This window comes from Primulina eburnea, chromosome 8 (genome assembly GCF_022965805.1).
Source record: "Primulina eburnea isolate SZY01 chromosome 8, ASM2296580v1, whole genome shotgun sequence".
In the NCBI taxonomy this organism is placed as follows: Eukaryota; Viridiplantae; Streptophyta; class Magnoliopsida; order Lamiales; family Gesneriaceae; genus Primulina; species Primulina eburnea.
In genome coordinates this window covers 36,065,056-36,085,683 of record NC_133108.1, presented here as the reverse complement: position 1 = coordinate 36,085,683, position 20,628 = coordinate 36,065,056, and the positions used below count along the sequence as shown (strand labels likewise).

General features: G+C 38.2%; 1 protein-coding gene across 2 annotated transcripts; it reads left to right on the top strand.

The window, feature by feature from the left end:
• The first annotated feature begins 15,218 nt into the window (after window positions 1–15,218).
• LOC140837921 (callose synthase 9-like) lies at window positions 15,219–19,442 on the top strand. 2 transcript variants are annotated; one of them, XM_073204001.1, is made up of 7 exons: window positions 15,219–15,293; window positions 15,833–16,034; window positions 16,947–17,044; window positions 17,343–17,506; window positions 17,746–17,869; window positions 18,706–18,816; window positions 18,894–19,442. In XM_073204001.1, the coding sequence occupies exons 2-7, from the start codon at window positions 15,836–15,838 to the stop codon at window positions 19,029–19,031; spliced, it is 834 nt and encodes a 277-aa protein (XP_073060102.1). In that variant the 5' UTR covers window positions 15,219–15,293; window positions 15,833–15,835; the 3' UTR covers window positions 19,032–19,442. The 2 variants fall into 2 exon arrangements, with proteins under 2 accessions (XP_073060102.1, XP_073060103.1); XM_073204002.1 differs by lacking the exons at window positions 18,706–18,816; window positions 18,894–19,442 and adding an exon at window positions 18,133–18,277.
• The last annotated feature ends 1,186 nt before the right edge of the window (window positions 19,443–20,628 follow it).

The following is a 20,628-nucleotide window of genomic DNA, read 5'->3' as shown; positions in this document are numbered from 1 at the left end:
TAGCCTAGCAGCCGCCCCCCTTCCCTGTATTTCCCAGCAAGATTTCGCTCAGTTTATCGCAAGAAAACGGTGCCACGTTCGTCCCGGATCAACCTCGCATCCTTCGCCGCTTCGATATCGCCGGTTCGGTAACGTTTATCATTAAAAAGGCACGTATAATCTGTTCTTTCTGTATCGATCAAGTCATATTATGCGTTGCGTTGTTTTTATGCGTAAAAGTTATGTATGATGCTAGTAGTTTGAGCGGATCATGAATCGGATCAATTTCGAAGGAAAATTTTTAGATCTAAAACTCGTTTTTACTGTTCATGTCAAAACTGCGATTTTTCTGTTCATATTTTGGGAAAACTTTCAATGGAAAAAACGTAGAACTTTTCGATACCTTCGATTTGATATATGATTCGAAATTTTTGGACAAAAATTGAGGGAGTTATGGCGTTTTTCGTGGGACTGCTCAAACTGCATTTTCAGAAAAGTTATGATATTGATGTGTTCTTCAAGTTTAATTGTTGCAGGCTTCGTTGGGGATCGATGGGTGACCGTGGCTGCGTATAGGTATATTATTTATGATGTTGGGATGTTTATTGAAGCGTCATTTCTTGTCGTTAGGTGCTTGGGGGATTGAATGTCGCATAAAACCGTTTTGTGTCAAAAAGTCTGGTTCACGGGTTTTGTTGGGTTGATTGTGATTTGGTTGTTTTGGGACAATTGTTTAGGCTTGGGTCATTGAATTAGTAGCCTAAGATGAGCTCGTAGTGTTGATTCTTGGTCTGTGCAGTCGAGTCGAGAGAGTTAAGCATATCACGTTCAGAATTTTCGTAAGTTTCGAATCAACGAGCGAGCACGGACCCAGACACGGACCCTGGCACGGGGTCCGTTCCTTGTTTTCTTCGCGGTGTCAAATTTGCGCACGGACACGGACCCTTACACGGATGCAGGCACGGGGTCCGTGCCTTCCCCTTCCTTCGAGTCACATAATTCACGCACGGACACGGACCCGCACCCGGACCTTAGCACGGGGTCCGTGCCCATTCCTCCATCCGAGTATCACAGCACCGCACCTAGACGGACCTGTACACGGACCCGGGGTAGGGGTCCGTGTACTCACGTTTTTGGGAAAATTAATATTGTTGCTTTTAAGATTGATGTCCTGGTTTAGTACAAGGGTTATCAAGGTCATGTCATGGGAAATTATAGAATGTCCTAAGTAATGATTGAACTCGAGAGTAAGTATGATTTCTACGTTAAGTTATGCAAGTTAAGTATGCAACTTCGAGCTAGTATGTACCGCAGCGATGGCCCAGTCGAAGTCCAACGAATCCCTCAACGCCAAGTAAGTGTGTATGACGTGCAAGAAAATATTTTAAGTTTTGAGGTATGCTAAATGTCTTGTGACCAAATTATGTTTAGGATTGGAAAGCGTTAAATTATGAACGGGGACCAATCCGCCCGTTAAATTATGAACGGGTTAGATCGTGGTTGTGAAGCGTTAAATTATGAACGTGGATCAACTGGCCTGTTAAATTATGAACAGGGATCTTATGTATGCGGCAGTGGATACGTCCCTGTCAGCCCAGTACTGTGGTATAGTCTGATCAGGCTCATTTATGTTACGGGTCACTTGCTTTGAAACATCCTCTACGCAAAATGATGAAGTTATGTATGTTTACGTATGCAGTATGTTTATGAAAGTTTAAGTTATGGCACGTCGAAGTATGTATGTACGTATGTTCAAGTTTTTATGCGCAAGTTCAAGTTTCAAATTATGTATGTCCTATTTTAAAGTTGCATGCGACCTTATTACTTAGTACTAGTTATCCCAGTTTATACGTGTTGAGTCTTTAGACTCACTAGACTTGATCGATGCAGGTGAGTACGATGAGCAGGAGACAGGAGGTGGCGACCAAGGGGCAGGCTTGGGCTGAGCGGCAGGCTAAACCCGAGGACCGCAAGTTTATGTTTATGCAATCTTTTAAAATACTCTGATGTTTTGATTTGAATGTGAGACGTTCTGAGACAGCGTTCATTTAGCAAACTTTTATTTGGTGATGGACTACTTTAAAGATATTTTATGAATGTTGAGTGACGACCGTATGAATGTTTTTATTTAAGAAAATTTCAAATTTTTCCGCAAATTTTAAGTAGTGTAGAATACGGTTCGTTACACAAGCTGAGGCACTTTCTTGATGGACTAGGGCCGATCTTACCCCGCGATGTTAGGGTTGCTGACCCTACTACTTATGAAGTTGATGTTTCTAGAGCTCTGGCTGCAGAGCAAGATCTTATTGATATTGAGAGAGATCGCTTTGGGAAGCGACCAGTTCAGGTACCACACCGCCCTCCTCCTCCGCAGCAGCAGCAGCACCAGAACAAGAGGCCGTATCACGGCCCGCCCAGGAACAGAGGAGGACCTCAGCAGCAGCAGCAGGGATGCGCAGTCCCGAGGCCATTTGAGCGCCCAGTCTGTCCCAAGTGCTCACGCCGCCATCCTGGAGCATGTAGGTTTGGCTCCGAAAATTGTTACAAGTGTGGCAGTCCAGACCACATGTTGCTGCAGTGCCCTCAGAGGAATCTGCCTACCCAAGGCAGAGCTTTTGCTCTCCATGCCACGGAAACGAACCCGGAGACCATGCTTATGACAGGTACATTTAAGCCTTAAGTTTATATTTGAATTTCAATATTTTGGGAACCGAGATTAAGATTTTTGAACTTAGAACTGCGATAGGATTGCATGCTCTACTCAGTATTATTTTGGGAATATAAGTTAGAAAAACTTTGGCCTCTGCATGTCTATAGGGTAGTTCTTGAGATTTTTGGTTTCAGCTTGATGTTCCAAACTTTCAGGAAGAATTTTTATAGCGGGGTCAGCTACGAAAGCCCTGATAGATTTAGGGGCTACTCATTCCTTCATTTCAGAGACCTTCGCTAATTTTCTCAAGGTCAAGACCATCGGGCTAGACATAGCCTATTCAGTAGTGTTGCCTTCAGGCGAGGAGATGGCAGCTACCAATGTGATCCGAGATATAGACCTCGAGCTGCATGGAAATCTTGTTTATGCGGATCTTATCGTGTTGCCGATGCCAGAGTTTGACATTATCCTAGGGATGGACTGGCTATTGAGGAACAGAGTGTTGATAGACTTCCAGCGGAGATCTATTCTAGTCCGACCGTCTGGAATGGAGAAGTTCTTATTTGAGCTAGACATGTACTTTTCTTTACCGCGCATTATACCATATGTTCAGGCTAGGAAGCTCATGCATAGAGGGTGTCGGGCATTTTTAGCAACTTTTATATCTGTCCCCGATGCACCCAGTCAGTCAGCCGCAGATGTTCCGATTGTTAGAGATTTCTTAGACGTTTTTCCCGAAGACATATCTGGTATGCCACCCGAGCGAGAGGTGGAGTTTTCTATTGAGCTTATGCCCGGTACGGCTCCGATATCCAAAGCGTCGTACCGATTAGCGCCGACAGAGATGGCAGAGCTTAAGAAGCAGATTCAGGAGCTACTTGACAAGGAGTTCATTCGCCCGAGTTTCTCACCTTGGGGCGCGCCAGTCCTGTTTGTTAAGAAGAATGATGGCACGATGAGGCTTTGTATTGTCTACCGGGAGTTGAACAGGGTTACAGTGAAGAACAAATACCCACTTCCGAGGATTGAGGATCTGTTTGACCAGTAGCAGGGAGCTTTGATTTTCTCCAAGATTGATCTGCGTTCAGGTTATCACCAGTTGAGGGTGAAAGACGCCGATGTTTCAAAGACAGCTTTCGGGACTCGTTATGGCCACTACGAGTTCATTGTGATGTCGTTCGGTCTGACGAATGCGCCAGCGATCTTCATGGATCTCATGAATCGCGTATTTCAGCCGTATCTTGACCAGTTTGTGATAGTATTCATAGACGACATTCTCGTCTACTCCAAGAGTCAAGAGGATCACAGCAGACATCTGACCACAGTGCTGCAGACCTTGCAGAAGCATAAGTTATTCGCAAAGTTCAGTAAGTGCGAATTTTGGTTAGAGAAGGTGCCGTTCTTAGGCCACATTGTTTCTAGCAGTGGTATTGAGGTAGACCCAACGAAAGTTGCCGCAGTCAAAGATTGGATTGTGCCGCAGAATTCATCAGAAATCCGCAGTTTTCTTGGGCTAGCAGGATATTATCGGAAGTTCATTAAGGGATTCTCATCTATTGTCGTCCCACTCACATCATTGACCAAGAAGAATGCTAAATTTGTGTGGAGTGAGGAGTGTCAGAAGAGCTTCGATACTTTGAAGCAAGCTCTTATCCCAGCGCCAGTTTTGGCCATGCCGTCAGAGCCCGGTGAGTTTGTTCTGTACACCGATGCTTCAAAGCTCGGTTTGGGCGTAGTATTGATGCAGCATGGGAAGGTGATATCATATGCTTCTCGTCAGCTGAAAACTCATGAGAAGAATTACCCTACCCATGATCTAGAGTTGGCCGCCGTAGTTTTAGCCTTGAAGATTTGGAGGCATTATCTGTATGGAGAAAAGTGTCAGATCTTTACCGACCACAAGAGCCTCAAGTATTTCTTTACGCAGAAGGAGTTGAACATGCGTCAGAGGTGTTGGTTGGAGCTTGTGAAGGATTATGACTGTGACATTAGCTACCATCCGGGTAAAACTAATGTAGTTGCGGATGCATTGAGCAGAAAAGTTGCAGTGATGGCTCATTTGACGATATAGAGACCTCTTCAGACTGAGATGCAGAGGTTTGATCTAGAGACTTATCCTCGAGGTAGAGTTCCTCGTCTATCTACCTTGACTATGCAGTCCTCTCTTCTAGACCGTATTCACAGTGACCAGTCAGCAGATGAGTAGTTAGCAAAGTGGAAGCAGAGAGATGTGGCCAAGGGCAGTGTCTTGTATTCAGTTAGCGACGGTATTGTGAGATACCGAGACAGGATGTGGGTTCCTAGCAGTGGTTCTATCCGAGCAGATATTCTATCAGAGGCCCACATGTCCCCGTACTCCATTCATCCAGAGAGTACGAAGATGTACAAAGATCTGCAGTTGTTGTATTGGTGACCTGGGATGAAGAAGGACATCAGACGTTTTGTATCCGAGTGTCTGACTTGTCAGTTAGTGAAGGCGGAGCATTAGAGACCAGTAGGTTTGCTCAAGCCTCTTTCTATTCCCGAGTGGAAGTGGGAGAATGTTACCATGGATTTCGTGACCGGATTGCCGAAGTCAGTCAGAGGATCAAATGCCATCTGGGTGATTGTTGATCGTCTCACCAAATCAGCGCACTTCTTGCCTATTAAGACGACTTTCACCATGGTTCAGTATGCAGAGTTGTATATCCGGGAGATAGTCCGACTTCATGGTATTCTAGTTTTGGTCGTATCTGACAGAGATCCTAGATTCACTTCCTCGTTTTGGAAGAGTTTACATTCGACCATGGGTACGAAGTTGCTGTGCAGCACAGCTTTCCACCCACAAACAGATGGTCAGTCAGAGCGAGTCATTCAGATCTTAGAGGATCTTCTCTGTGCTTGTGTGATTGATTTCTCTGGGAGTTGGGAGTCGAATTTGCCGTTGGTAGAATTCACATATAACAACAGTTTCCAATCTTCTATAGGTATGGCTCCGTATGAAGCACTGTATGGCCGTAAGTGTAGATCTCCTGTTCATTGGGATAAAGTAGGAGAGAGAGCAGAATTGGGTCCAGAAATTATTCAGCAGGCCGCCGATGTAGTAGTCAAGATCCGTGACAGGATAAGGACTGCTCAGAGTAGACAGAAAATTTATGCAGATCAGAGGAGGAGAGATCTAGAGTTTGCCATTGGCGATCATGTCTTTGTGAAGATAGCACCTATGAAAGGTGTTATGTGGTTCGGAAAGAAAGGAAAGCTCAGTCCGAGATTTATGGGACCGTTTGAGATCCTTGACAGGGTTGGGACGTTAGCTTATCGTGTTGCCCTTCCGCCGAATCTGGCCGGAGTACACAATGTGCTCCACGTCTCTATGCTGAGGAAGTATATGGCAAATCCTTCGCATGTTCTGAACTTCGAGCCGTTGCAGCTTACTCCAAACCTGTCTTATGAGGAGAGACCGGTGCAGATCTTAGACAGACAGGAAAAGAAGCTTCGAAACAAAATGGTACAGCGAGTCAAAGTCAAATGGCTTAACCATTCAGAGGAGGAAGCTACGTGAGAGTCTGAGCCAGAGATGAGGAGTCGCTATCCAGAGATATTCGGTGAGTTTTAATTTCGAGGACGAAATTTCTTTTAAGGAGGGAGGATTGTAGAACCCATAAATTGGAATGCGTATAACCATGCATAATTTCTAGTATTTAAATTAAAATGATTTTTATTGCACGATTATTTAAATTCTTTTCTTTAAATTTATTAATTTTACGCAGTAATTTAATTGTTACATGTTCAGTTAAATAAGTGAGGCCGGACTGGAGATGGAGTATTGAGATAAGTTAATAAAGACTTATTTAAGAAATGGTATTTTAGCATGTTTATTTCATTAATTTATGTTTAATTATTTTTATGCATTTTAGGCATAATTCATGCATGATAGGATTTGTTTCATGAAATTTTAAAATTTCGTGCATTAATATTTTTAAGTTGCATTTCACGTTCGTACGAGGATCGGAGACCGGGGAATTTTCAGAAAATTATTTTTAATTAAACAATTAATTTTTATAAATTAATTTAGAGCATTTTAAGTGTATTTTTCAAACATGGGAATTTTTGGGTATTTTTACCCGCAGGATTTTTAACGGTACGCTAATTTTATCGAGTCGGGAGACTTTTTAAGAGTTCGGCTAATATTTTCAAAAATTTTTCAACACGAAATATTTTTCGAGAGTGTGTTTGAATTTAATGGGTCTATTTTTAAGCTCGTTGGGCTAAAACGCTAAAACTCTTTTAAGATTTTGATTAATCAAATTTATGGCCCATTAACTACTAATTTATTTTATAATTAGGCACCTAAATCATTTTTAATCTAAACCTAAAGCATCTAGCCGACACCTCCTCCACTCACAATCCACCCTCGTGAATGGCTGCTGCAAGTTGTCGGTGACTTCATCCTTCCCCTTCAATCAAAAGCTTTTCCCTTCGGTCGTGTATTTCTCGATCGTTGGTTCAAGATTCAGCACCAAGGCACGTCGTGTACATTCTTTCATGCATCATACACGTCAGTTATTTTGTGTTTTGTACCATGTCTTATTGAAAGTGTTCGGATTTTTGCTTATACACAGTCACCCTTCTCGGTTATGCCAGGAAGCTCACGGTTTCAATTCAAACTCACGTTTTTCTTGTCTGTGTGCAAAGGGGCTGCCGATAGGTGGTTGTCTAAGGGTGATTTTGCTGTGTTAAGATGATAGTATGAAATGGGACCAGAGAATAACCGGCTGTAGGTGAGAGCCGAAGAGTTCACGTGTGATGCTAGGATCTCGGGTGGTTCGAAGGTGAAAAGGCAAGGGCTGCGGCTGTGCATGGGCTCGACCCCAGCCGTGTATCAGCCTTTGTTATGTATGGTAGGAGACTAGGAGAGGACTAAGGGCACTTGAACGAGGGAGAAGTTCAGAATCTTGGAGGTGTAGATCGATAGGGAAGAGATGCAATATCTTGCTCGGGTTTTCGTATGGTAGCACGGCAGCATCTTGCGTTGGTTTTGGCCTGGTTTAGGAGTCTGTTAGAGCCTTAAGAAGAGATTTAAAGGGGTGGAAAGGTGCTGAGATTAGAGGGGACCGAAAGGGAGTGAAAGTGGGGGGGGCATGTGTTGCAAGAAATATGGTTGAGGTGTTGGCCGAGAGTTTTGTTCATGTTATTAATTAATAGCCGAGAGTTTTGGGTCTAATATTGTGGTATTAGGAGCTTCATAGTATTTTTAAGATAATATAGTAAGTTGGGAAAATTTCGGGTAAATTTCGAGCCGTTTCAGATTAAAATCGGGACCCGGTCCAAGTTTTAAAACAGATCGATTAATTTTGGTTTTGGGCTCGAATTACTTCTAGGAATATTTTTAATTATGTTTTGGGATATTTTAATGAGTTTGGTAAGCTTCGGGTCAATTTTAGAGGTCCAGGGGTAAAACGGTAATTTTTGGGTTATAGGGGCAAAATGGTCATTTTGCACCCGGGGTGAGATTTTAGTCCTAGCAGCGCCCTGAGCACAAATCATGATTTTTTTAAATGTTCATGCATCCCTTTTACGATTTTTACGCTATTATAATAATTATGGTGCATGCTTAATTTAAAGGAATTAAGTGAGAAAGTGAAGAGCACTCCATCTCCGCCGCGCCGCGTCGTTATTTCGTTTGTTTTCTGTCAAAACAAACCAAGGCATGTTTATATCTTCTTTCACTCTTCAATCAAGTCATATAGGTATTTTTAAGTATCGCAAGTACATGATTTTAATGCAAGAAGATCGAAATTGTTCATATTTAATGATGTTATTTAATTATATTACGTGCAAAATATTCATTTTTTAAATTTATGCGATATTGCTTGTGGCCATTTCACTATCATGGGAGCATTATTTTACCCGGTCGTCAGTTATCGGTCATGGGAGCATTATTTTTTACCCGGTCGTCAGTTACCGGTCATGGGAGCATTATTTTACCCGGTCGTCAGTTATCGGTCATGGGATCATTACTAAACCCGGTCGTCAGTTACCGGTCATGGGATTATTACTTCATCCGGTCGCCAGTTATCGATCAGTTCAGTTCAGTGCAGGGGCCACTTGCGTAGACCATAATCTCAACAGAAAATTATAACATGCTATTTCAGTAAAGGGCTCCGAGGCGCAAACATTTTCACTATGATTTTCAGTTCAGTTATGCACGTATTATAATTGCTCATGATAAATTATTTTCACGACTATGCCTCATGACATGATAATTTTACTCCCATACAAATTTTATTATATTATTTACTCGTTATTTACGATATATGCATGATGAGTCTTAGGCTCACTAGACTTGATTGTTGTAGGTACTGATGAGGTCGGGGCCGAGGGCGGGGAGCAGTGAGCTAGCTTGGGTCGACAGTAGTGGAACCTGAGGACCTCATTTCAGCATTTATTATTTTTAATTCAAACCAAGTTTTTATGTTGCTGAATTATTTTAAGTCATTATTTTGCAAACATTAGATTTCTTCCGCTGATATTTTGAATATCAAACATTTTACCAGTTTAACTTATGATTGAAACATTTTAATTATTTAAAAAGAAAATTTTTAATTTTCCGCAAATTTTCAAGCACAAATTTTTGGGCCTTTAGAATGTAATTGACGTATTGATGTGATCATGGAAGGACAAGCCCCGAGGAAGACATGGGATACGTGTGAGGCCATAGTACGTCGTGCATATGCGCGGTGATGAGGCGCGCATATGCGCGAGCAGCCAAATGCGGATGCAGAAGACCTCACACATATGTGCGAGACGAGGCGCGCATTTGCGCGAGCAGGTGAGAGTTGGTCCAGAAGACCTCACGCATATGCGCGGAAACGGGGCGCGCATATGCGCGAGCAGGTGAATTGCCAAGTGCTGAGACAGAAAGTCTCGCGCATATGCACGAGCACCAGGCGCGCATATGCGCGAGAAGTGCTGGATAAGAAAAAATGACACATGTCTTGCCATGCATTTAAACATGTAGACAACTTCTTCCTCCATTTCATTCAGATTTCAGCCAAGAGACCGAGACAACCCATGGAAATTCTCAATCTTTCTTAGATCTTAGATTGTTGATTGTGAACGATCCGGCCATCCGATTTTCAATCCGAGTTTAGTTTTGTGCTTCTCTTGTGAAGAGCTTCGAAGGGATGTAAGTTTTCTTACTTTCCTGTATGGTTCGAAAATTTGGTGTGGGAGGAATTATAATTTGATTGGTATTATGTGTTCTTGAGATTATGATAAGAGTATAATTCAAAAACTGATCGAAGAACGGATAGTGTATGCAATTGTTATTATTTTCCAGCTTATGTTGAATGGAATTGTGCAGATTATGGGAATTATAGTTTGTGTTTGTTATTGGTTATGAGTTGTGGTTTGTATCTATTGATGTTTGAGTTGCCGGATATCTCGAGATTGTGCCGTTATGTCGTCGAAAGTAATTAGATTGAGTATTGATCAAATCAAGTCTTGTTTTGAGTCGTATATTGATGTTATGCCTCTCGAATATGTCATTCCAGATTTGGTATTGAAGGCTTCGAACTCGAGAATTTGACTTCAGAACTGATAGAAGAACGAACAAGCAATATTGAGATTGGTTGCGTCAAACCAAGAACTACGAAAAGAAATGTATAAATCAATGTTAAACCGGGATAGATAACTCGAGTAAGATATAACTTGAGTTTCCCAAAACCACATACTAAATTGTTATTGCTTTGATGTGTTCGAAATTCTTGAGATTAATATGCTTAGTCTATTGAGTTATAGAAAAGCATATATTATGAGATAGACATCTTGAATGAGTCTTTGGCAGAGGTGCCAAGTCACTGGACGTTTTGTTTATATCGATGCGCTTAGCAGAAGATCGACTCCTATTGTAGATACTCGATATAGTGTGCTGAAATCCGGGAATAAGAACGTACCACCATCTAGAAGGGGAGAGTAGGTGGGAGACTTGTTACGTTTTTTTTCAAACCGGGATCCCTAGATAAGAGTCGAGTCAAATATTAAGAGTTCAAGAGTTTGATTTTAAGTTTTGTATCGATTTATGTTTTCCTAGATTATAATACATGTTGTTTGACACATATTTTATGCTTTTATATATGCTTGTATGAAATGCATGTATATATTGGTTATACTGAGAAATATATTTCTCACCGGAGTTATCTGGATGTTGTTGTGTTTGTATGTGTGCATGACAACAGGTGGGACAGGATCATGGTCGAGAAGATGATGAAAGATCAAGATTAGAGTGATGATCCGGGCTTAGATGTAAAACTGGTGGTTCAACACTTGAGATGTAGTTGATAAACACTAGTTTGTTATGACTTTATTTTGAACAAGTTTTGTATCTTTGATCATGTTGTAGATATTGCACTTGATCTTGTAAATTGAATAAAATGGAGCATAACTTGTTGTAATATTTTGGACACTTGTTTAGAAGGTGCTCAACTTTAAAAAAAAAAAAAATCGACCTAACTTATTTAATTGATCCATTTAATCCCAACGATGAGTTAAGAAAATGAGTTACCGTCCGGGTCCCCACATTGTATGTATGGATTGTAATCTTTTCAAGATAAATAGATCATGACTACTTTTGTAAGGTCCAGGAAATTTAGATTTACGTAACCTAAATGCATGCAATCTAGGGTTTTTTTATTTAAATTATGTATTTAATGCTTTTATGCATTTCATGCATGTTTATTGCCTGCATTAAGATTTAAGTTGTTTTCGCGCTTGATCGAGGAATGGAGACCGGGGATTATCAGGAAAAATATTTTTATGAAATGATTAATTTTAATTAATTAATATGAGGTGTTTTTAAGGGTGTTTTTCGAAATGAGCTTTGATGGGTATTTTTACTCGTCGGATCGTATTTTAATCAGTACGCAAATTTTATCGATTCAGATGACTTTTTGAGGGCTCGAGGAATATTTTAAAAAATGTATAAAAACGAAATATTTTTCGAGAATTTTTTTGGGCTTGATGGGTTGGTTTTATTTTAAATAGGCTCAAAACCCTTTTAATTTTTAATTAGGGTCCATTAGTGTAATAACCTTTGTCTTAAATTTTACTAAACCTAACCCTAACCCTACTTATGTGTCTCGGCCGCCCCTCCCCTCACATAGCAGCCTCTCCTTCGGTTTTACAGAAACAAAAACAGTAGCCACCTTGTTTCCTCCATTAAAATTGAAGCAAGCTCCCTCCCCGCTCCTCCGGTGCCTCTCCGACGCGTACATCTTCACGTTTGTAAGCATAAAAAACGATAAGGCATGCCTTGTAAACCCTTTTCTCATCATTCACATTGTATAGCTGCTGATATGAATATATTTGCATGAGGATGTTTCGATCTAGTATGAAGCATGAATCTTTTTCAGTTTTTACATGATCTCATGCATTCTTTTGATCACAACTCATGTTTTTCATGTACATGTGCAAGGGACTGTCGGTTGCTGTTGCTATGGGGCTGAAACATGTCAAGGTTTAAGGAAAAATAGGCTGGAGTCGAGTGAAAAGTCCAGGTTTAGGTTGAGGGACGTGCATGTTTCTTGTGGTTGTCTTTGGGCGAGGCTAGCTTGGAGGGTTGTAGGGTGCCGACTGCGCAAGGGTTGACCCTAGTCCTGAACCAGACCCTGGTGGGTTTGAACCATGGCCTAGGGTGGCTCGAAAATGGCTGGGACTAGGTTAGAGGCCGCTTGAGCGAGGGGCGCTAGGGTTGGCTCGGGTGTGCTTCGAGTGGAGCTAGTGGGTGTGTGCATCGTGTGGGTTGCATGGGGCAGCAAGTCACAGTCAGGTGGGTTCAGTAGGGTCTGGTCTTAGTCTTGGGTGGTCTGGTTCAGGTCTGGTAGGGGTGGTGATTGAGCTAGGGCCGAGAGTTGCACCTAGGGTTTCGAATGGGAGTTGCAAAAATTTCCAGCAGATTTTTGGGCACTTTCATGAGCCTTAGTGGGTCGGTTGTGGGAGGTTTAGGGGCTGTTAGAGTGTGTTCTAGGTATGTTAAGTTCTGAGAAAAATTTGGTTAAGTTTCGAGTCGATTCGGGTTTAAACTGAAACCCCGGTTCAAGTTTTAAAACGAATCAGTTAAGTTTTGAAACAGACTCGATTTTACGTATAAGAAATACTTTTAATAATGTTTTGGGATGTTTTAAGGAGTTTGGTAAGCATCAGATCGAAATATAGAGGTCCAGGGATAAAATAGTCATTTTGGGTTTCCAGGAGCAAAATAGTTATTTTGCACTCGAGTCGAGATTTTAGTCCTGGCAGTGCCCTGAACACAAATTGATCATGTTTTTAAATGTTTACACAACATGTTTATGATTTTTATGTAATTATGAAAAATTCGGTGCATGCTTGGTTTTAAGAAAAATTACGTATATGCATGCTTTTATTAAGTGATGAATATAATGACACGTTTTTAAGAATGAGAGTTGGTTGTGACTAATACGATGACATGATGATGAAAAAAGATTTACATAGTTTATAAACACGAGAAAAGATCATCATTACTTTAAAATTGAATCCTTGAAACTTATCAAAAAAAACTCACACAAAAATGTTGAGTGATCATAATTACATTTTATTATTTAAACTTTTCATTTTTCAAAAAAGTATTTTTCGAAAAATTGATATACTCGTGGTGGGGAATATTTAGGAAAATTAATCTGGTCAATTTTTTTTTTTAAAATGACGTCTCAAGTGTATTTAAAATATATTATAAAAGATCATTTTTATAGAATAACAATATTGGTCTTAACAATAAATATAGAATAAGTCTTTTGAATATATAGATTTGTTCCCTTTTTACAACATCTATAGAATGAAGGCATTTAAATATTTCTATATTTAATATTTTCACACTGTTTCACTACAATCCACTTTAGTGGTTAAGTATTCTAGTGCTTTTTGGCCGTGTGTCAGTGGGATTATATGGATTATATATATATTTTTATTTTTAAAAATAATATCGCGTTCACTGTGCGTGCAATTAGGTTCAAGATAATTACGTCGATTAAATTTTTGATTGACCACAAAATATAAATATTAAAAAAGAATTCAACAAGGGAATAATATTTCATTCTAATCCGAAAAAAAAATACAATTCTAACATAATAAACTACACATTAATAAATCTCTTCATGCCATTCTTGCATGGCGTATCCCACATGCATTGCACAATGTCTGCACGTACAATTAAAATTAGATACGATTTCATAAAAATCTAAAAATATATATATTTATAAATACACACATACATACATACATACATATGTAATTATGTATACATGTATATGTTATTACTTACTCGTGGGTGTTTGATATATCTGCCACATACTAGGCCTGTTTTTACCCCATCCACAGGGTTTGCCGGAGGCCTGTCCTACAGAAGCTCAGATTTGAATGGGTTGTTCACCTTGTACCAATAATTATTAAATTATATGAGCCAGATTATTTTAACTTATTGGAATACTATAAAAACACGATACTTATATTAATTGTAGTACCTGGCCTTGTTGTATTCTTCCATTGTTATCTTCTAATCTTAGCCTATCGTAGTTGGGAAGACCCAATCTTAACGAAAGATCGATGTTGTTACCTGTGGCAATGTTGCTGGGGATTTGGTTTCTGTTGTTCTCCATTGCTTGTAGTCAATTAGGATTGAGGAATTACCTGCATGAAAAATTATATATAAAAATAAATATATATTAATTTTGTTAAGTACTTTGGTGCATGGTCTATATTGTTATATATGGGTAGATGAAGGATAAAAAATTAATTAAAAATAAAATTCAGATCAGGTAATTTTTTCGTTCATGTAAACAAAATTTGGATTTGAAAAAAAAACTGGTAATAAAATTTTCTACAAATATTTTGACCATATTGCATGTGACAACAAAAATAATAACATGAAATCCACAAAAAAATGTATTGGAAAACAAATCAATAAAAAACAAGTTCGCCGACATAAATCGACCAAAACAAGTGCCGACAATTTCAGATCGATAAACGTTCGAGTATCAAACTTCCATATAGATTTTTCAATTATCAAGATCAAGAAAAAAAATAGATACTGATCATGTATAGATCATACATATAAATGAAAAGAAGTTGTATTTATGGATTGTAAACTTTTCAAGATAAAAATATTATGACTACTTTAACTTCTACACTTTTGAAAAAAAGATTACATAGTTTATGGAGTGGGTCTCATGTGAGACCGTCTCACGGATCTTAATTTGTGAGACGAGTCAACCCTACCCATATTCACAAAAAAAAAGTAATACTCTTAACATAAAAAGTAATATTTTTTCATGGATGACCCAAATAAGAGATCCGTCTCACAAATACGATCCGTGAGACCGTCTCACACAAATTTTTGCCTAGTTTATGAACACGAGAAAATATCGTCATTATTTTAAAATTGTGATCCTTGAAACTTATCAAAAAGAACTCTCACAACAAAATATTGAGTGATAATTTAATATAATTATATAAACTTGAGAGTTATATATTTTGTTACTTCTTTGTTAATTATATTTTATTATATAAAATTTTCATTTTTCAAAAAATTGATATACTTACATTGGCATTTGAGTCTGTAATAGAGAAATTCGTTTGACGTAGTGGTGAATCGCCCGCCAGATCCCCCCCGGTGAGCTTAATTAATATCCTCAGTTCTAGGGTTTCTTTTTTTTATCCATATTTGTACTTTCGTTTTTTCTAATGCGCGTCTAGTCGTTTATTTTATGATGTTCTTTTTGACAATGTTACAGGCGCTAGGTGTTTAGAGGCGTTTAGTTTCAAGTCGAATTAGTAGTTTGGTTGGCTGGTTTTTAGAGATGATGCCGCTGATTGGGCAAGCAATTGAAAAAATTGCGGCTTAGTGTTATCTTTTTGTAAATTTGGAACGTGCTTTGTTTATTGGCATGTCGATCTTTGATAAATTATTTTGTCGATTGAGCTGGTTTTGTAATTCTGTGGTCTGATTATAATTGTTGGAACTGGGATTATTGTTTTCACTCAGTTCATTAGGGCACACACTATAGGAATGTCTTATTCTGTATGCTGACGAGTGTTCTTTTGTCCGCATCAGCGTTTGATTTTATTTTTCGGCCATTAGTTTTTTGCAAATTTTATTCTACTTGAACAATGACTCATTAAGATTCTTCTTTAATTTTTGACGTCATGTAGGACATGTCTCGAGTGGAGGGATTGTGGGAGCGGTTGGTGCGTGCAGCACTACGTGACCGAAGAGTGAGCGGGGATGTATTTGGACAGCCTGACACAGGTTTTGTTGCAAATGTTCCATCGTCACTTGGTAACAAAGACATAGACGACATTCTAAGGACCGCAGATGAAATTCAAGCCGATGATCCTAATATTTCTAGAATTTGTATGTGTCGTTATTTGTTTTTCTTTTATCATGCTGAGACATATTCTTTTCATTCTGAGACGATTATTTTTTTTATGCAAACTAGTTAGATAATTTTTGACTCGGGACTTCCATTTCATCTTAGGAGTATCTCCTTTAGAAGTCAAACCTCCCTCAATATCTGCTTTCCATCTCTTATACTCCTCCGATGTTACTTCCTTTAGAAGTCAAACCTCCCTTAGTATTCCCTTCCCATCCCTTACGGGGTGATGCCTTACTGCTTCGCATACTTCTACCAATTACCAGGAATTGACATCAAATGGTTTCTTGGACTCAAGTGCTGGTGCCAACGAGGACTATATATCTAAATGTGGGCTTGTGAAACCTTTAAATTTTGTATTCAGGAATATCTTTTAGTTCTTTTCCTTTTAAGTTGCATTTATTTAACATTACTATAGGGAAACTGTTTGAAATGGAGTCCTAACTGTATCTATCTGAATTACAGTCATACACGCGATCATTTTGAACTTTTTTTTTAATTTTCACTAGTTGTTTTTCTTGGGTGCCCAATTTGTGTACTTGGCTCTGTATGAGTGAGAATTTACGCTACTAGAGTTGATTGCCTTGTTAAGTAAGTTTGTCACTGAATAACACTCTTGACTTTGTTATGCATTAAAACTGCTGTCATAATTTGAATTTGAGATGGTATCTAGGGATTCCCAAGTGGAAAATTCGCCGAGTCATGCTAGACTGTTAGCTTGTGAGAGAATAATATCATTAAAAAGGCTCGATTAAACCTTGTTGAAGAATGAGTATGCTTCTAACAGCTAGATGCTTAATAAATATAAATATGGATGTCCGTTGCTTAATGGCTTCCTGTTTCTTTGACTTTTTTTTTCACCCTGTATTTTTTTCTTCCTCTGATCTTTTCAGTATGTGAGCATGCATATTCATTGGCTCAAAATTTGGATCCGAATAGTGAGGGAAGGGGTGTACTACAGTTCAAGACGGGTTTAATGTCTGGCATCAGGGTATCTCTAAAGAGGAATGTTACTAATGCAACACTTATACGCTCATTCAATGTTTTCCATGTTGCAAAATTGAATAGTTTGATCATTAATCATAGTACTTTATTTGTGCTCCTACATGTATTGATGTATTTGGAATTTCTATGACTTGCATTTGAGAAATTTATGGTCTGTGATAGGCATGGTTGCGATAAATAGAGCTGTTGACTTTAACATTTTTCTAAACTTGTACTTGTGTAGATTTCTTTTATTATACATATGTGCTGCATTCTCCTTTTGTGATGTTTATGAAATCTTGCAGCAAAAGCTAATGAAGCGGGAAGGTGGAACCATAGACAGAAGTCAGGACATTGCCCGCTTACAGGAATTTTATACACACTACAGAGAGAAGCATAATGTGGACAAGCTTCGAGAAGAGGAGATGAAGTTGCGGGAATCTGGTTTCTTTAGTGGTAACCTTGGAGAGTATGTGTTCTTAAACAAGGCACTTTTTTCTAGTTGCTATCAGATGTTTGTTTGTGGTAGGGTTTTTTGGCCTTGTTTTTTGTGCTGTTTTCGAATTAGGCAGCATGCTTGTTCTTGAGCACTTTTATCTCTTTGTACTCTTGCATACAATTGGTTTTAGTAAAAACTTGGTTGTTAGTTTCATATTTTGGCTGTCTTTTAATTTTTTCTCGACTATTGTCTTCCGCCATTTTTATCAGGTTGGAACGTAAAACACTGAAAAGGAAAAGAGTTTTGGCTACTCTTAAAGTTCTTGGACATGTTTTAGAGCAGCTGACAAATGAGGTTTCCCCTGAAGAAGCTGAAAGATTAATTCCTGAGGAGGTTTGTCTATCTTTTAAAATTTTTGTTGCTTGTGTTCATATAGACATATGAATTTTGACGGAAGGTATTTCTATCTTTTGTTATTTTTAAAAAAATTATAAGCATGGAGAATTTGGTATTTGTTTTTTTTTTATAGTCATACAAAGTAACTAAATCATACATATACTTAAATGAGTGTACTTGAATTATGCATTAGTTTCTTTGTCTCGTATTAAGATGTTACCTCCTATCATAGTCCATTTATATGTGTATTTGTTTTTCAGTTTATTTTAAATAATGAGGCACATGACCTATCTTGGCGAAGCCCACAAGATACTGTGATTTTGCTCAGTGGCAGGATAAGCTATTTCACAGTTTCACCATTTTAAAATTTTTATATTTTCCTTTAATTTTTTGTGTTTGTATTGACCAAAAAGGAGATGCATGAGTTCACGTGAAACTTATGACTGCTGAAACCACAGGAACGCCCATGTTCTTTTTCCAACTTTGTTTTCACTTATTCTGAAGCCAGCTGCTTACAGTGATGAGATATTTTTCCACTATTACTTTTAATTTATTTTGTAACTTTGTTCAGCCCGTGTTCTTAAGATGGATAAGGAGATGCTTTTAGATAGGGTAGGGGTCCATGCTAAGCGCTTGCATGTCTTTGGATTTATGGAGTGTGTAGTTAATTGGTTCTCTTAATGGATTCTATCTGTAGTGCTTCATCAAGATTCAACTCCAGATTATATCCCAGGCACCTACTGTGTTGAATTATTTTCACTCTTTTCCCTGGATTGCCCCCGTTGTCAAGTTGATGAAATTTTAGTTTTCCTCATGGTTGCTCTCTACTTCAGCTGAAACGAGTGATGGAGGTGGATGCAGCTATGACAGAAGATTTAGTGGCCTACAATATAATTCCTCTTGATGCTCCGACTCTTACAAATCCCATTGTGTCTTTTCCAGAGGTGACAGGTTATGTTTCTGTATCTAATTACTATTTCAATGGTATACAGTCGTCTGGAGTGGTTGGATTTTAAATCAGGTACGGGCAGCGGCTTCATCTTTGAAGCACTTCATGGGACTTCCAAAATTACCTGGAACTTTTCCCGCACCGGCGACGAAGAGTTTAGACGTGTTCGACTTTTTGCAATATACTTTTGGCTTCCAGGTTAGTGCGTAATCATCTATATCTATAATTTTTAGTTGTTATTTCTCACCAGCATGTGATTTGATCTCCATTGTCGTTTGTTTCTGCAAACTTTCTTGTCAACTTTTCTGTTCTCTGTCCTATCCCGAAAAGAAATGTTATGAGAAATCTAATTAATTGCTTGCACTAAAAAATCGGTTTTTCTGCTTGCACTTTAATTTAAAATTAACTGCATTTGTCAGAAGAAGGGGTGAGAATGCACTCATTATAATGTGGACCATAATGCTCGGTTAGTATGTTAGTCAATGAAGTTGGAAAATTCGGTAAATACTTAGTGTTATAAGAGGTTTATTTGCATGTCATCTTGGAGAAGCTGAACAATTAGATGTCATGGTAATTAGGGCCTACTGCAACTTTAGAAAAAATCTTGTTTGCTGATATCAACAGACATTCATTTATATTTGGTGTACCATTAACTTTGAAAACCTTTACGATAAGATTGATATTTTAAAGAGTTTTCGATATAACAAAATTCTTATCAAGCTCCTATCTTCACTCAGCTTCCCAGGTTCCAGTGTGAATCTTTCAAACTCTTGGTGACACTTGGACTCAAGAAATAGGAAATAACAAAGTTAAAAGAAAAACAAATTTATTTGAATTTACACATATGGAAAACTATGCAATAAATCGAAATGAACTATATTTGTAAAGAGAACTTTTTAATGTTTTATAAATATCATATTATCATACAAGAATACCGAAATTTAATATTCCAAAACATCCAATTTCTTCGTGGAATACATTTATATTCAGTGTACCATTTACATTCATTTACATTCTTATATATATATATTTACTCGTATATATCTTATTCTTAACTTATATACATTTACTCGTATATATCTTATTCTTAACTTTTCGAATAAAATAAGTAGTACTAATTTTAAAAATAATTAAACATAGTAGATAGATGATACGAGCCACCACTTGGAGACCATGCAATTGCAACCACTTCCATACTCCATGCAATTGGAGTGAATCAAAGATTTCTCTGTAATAATGGACATGAAATAATTATTAGATATATATGCAGTGTCAAATCATAGATTACTAAGTTTTCAACAAATCAAAATATTCGGTCAGATGAATATATATGTTACATGGAGTTTTGTCGTGCCTTGAATGGAAAGAAGCAGGAAACTGCTCTTGAAGAAGCTTGGCAAACAAATGCACATTTATACACAAACATAGCAGCAAGATTGGAATTTGGGTAATTTTCATTATTATATTTTTTGTGGAGACATGATAATTTTTTACCTAAACAAGGAGATGCTGATGAACGAATACAAGGTTAAGAGTTCAACAGGAGTTGGGGCCATAAAATGTGTCACTTTCTTGAATCGTTTTCGAATATTTAAGTGGATTTACACAGTTTCATGAAAAGGAAACCACTGTGTTTCTCATCTTTTATCTTCTTTCAAAGGATCAACAAAACACATATATTGTTTGCATGTTTTACTTTATATGTATGTTATGTTATGTAACTCATATTTTAGGGAAAATAACCAATTTGATATGTTTTCTGTTTTCATCATCTGACTTGTCGTTGTTAGACTTATTCCTGTAATTT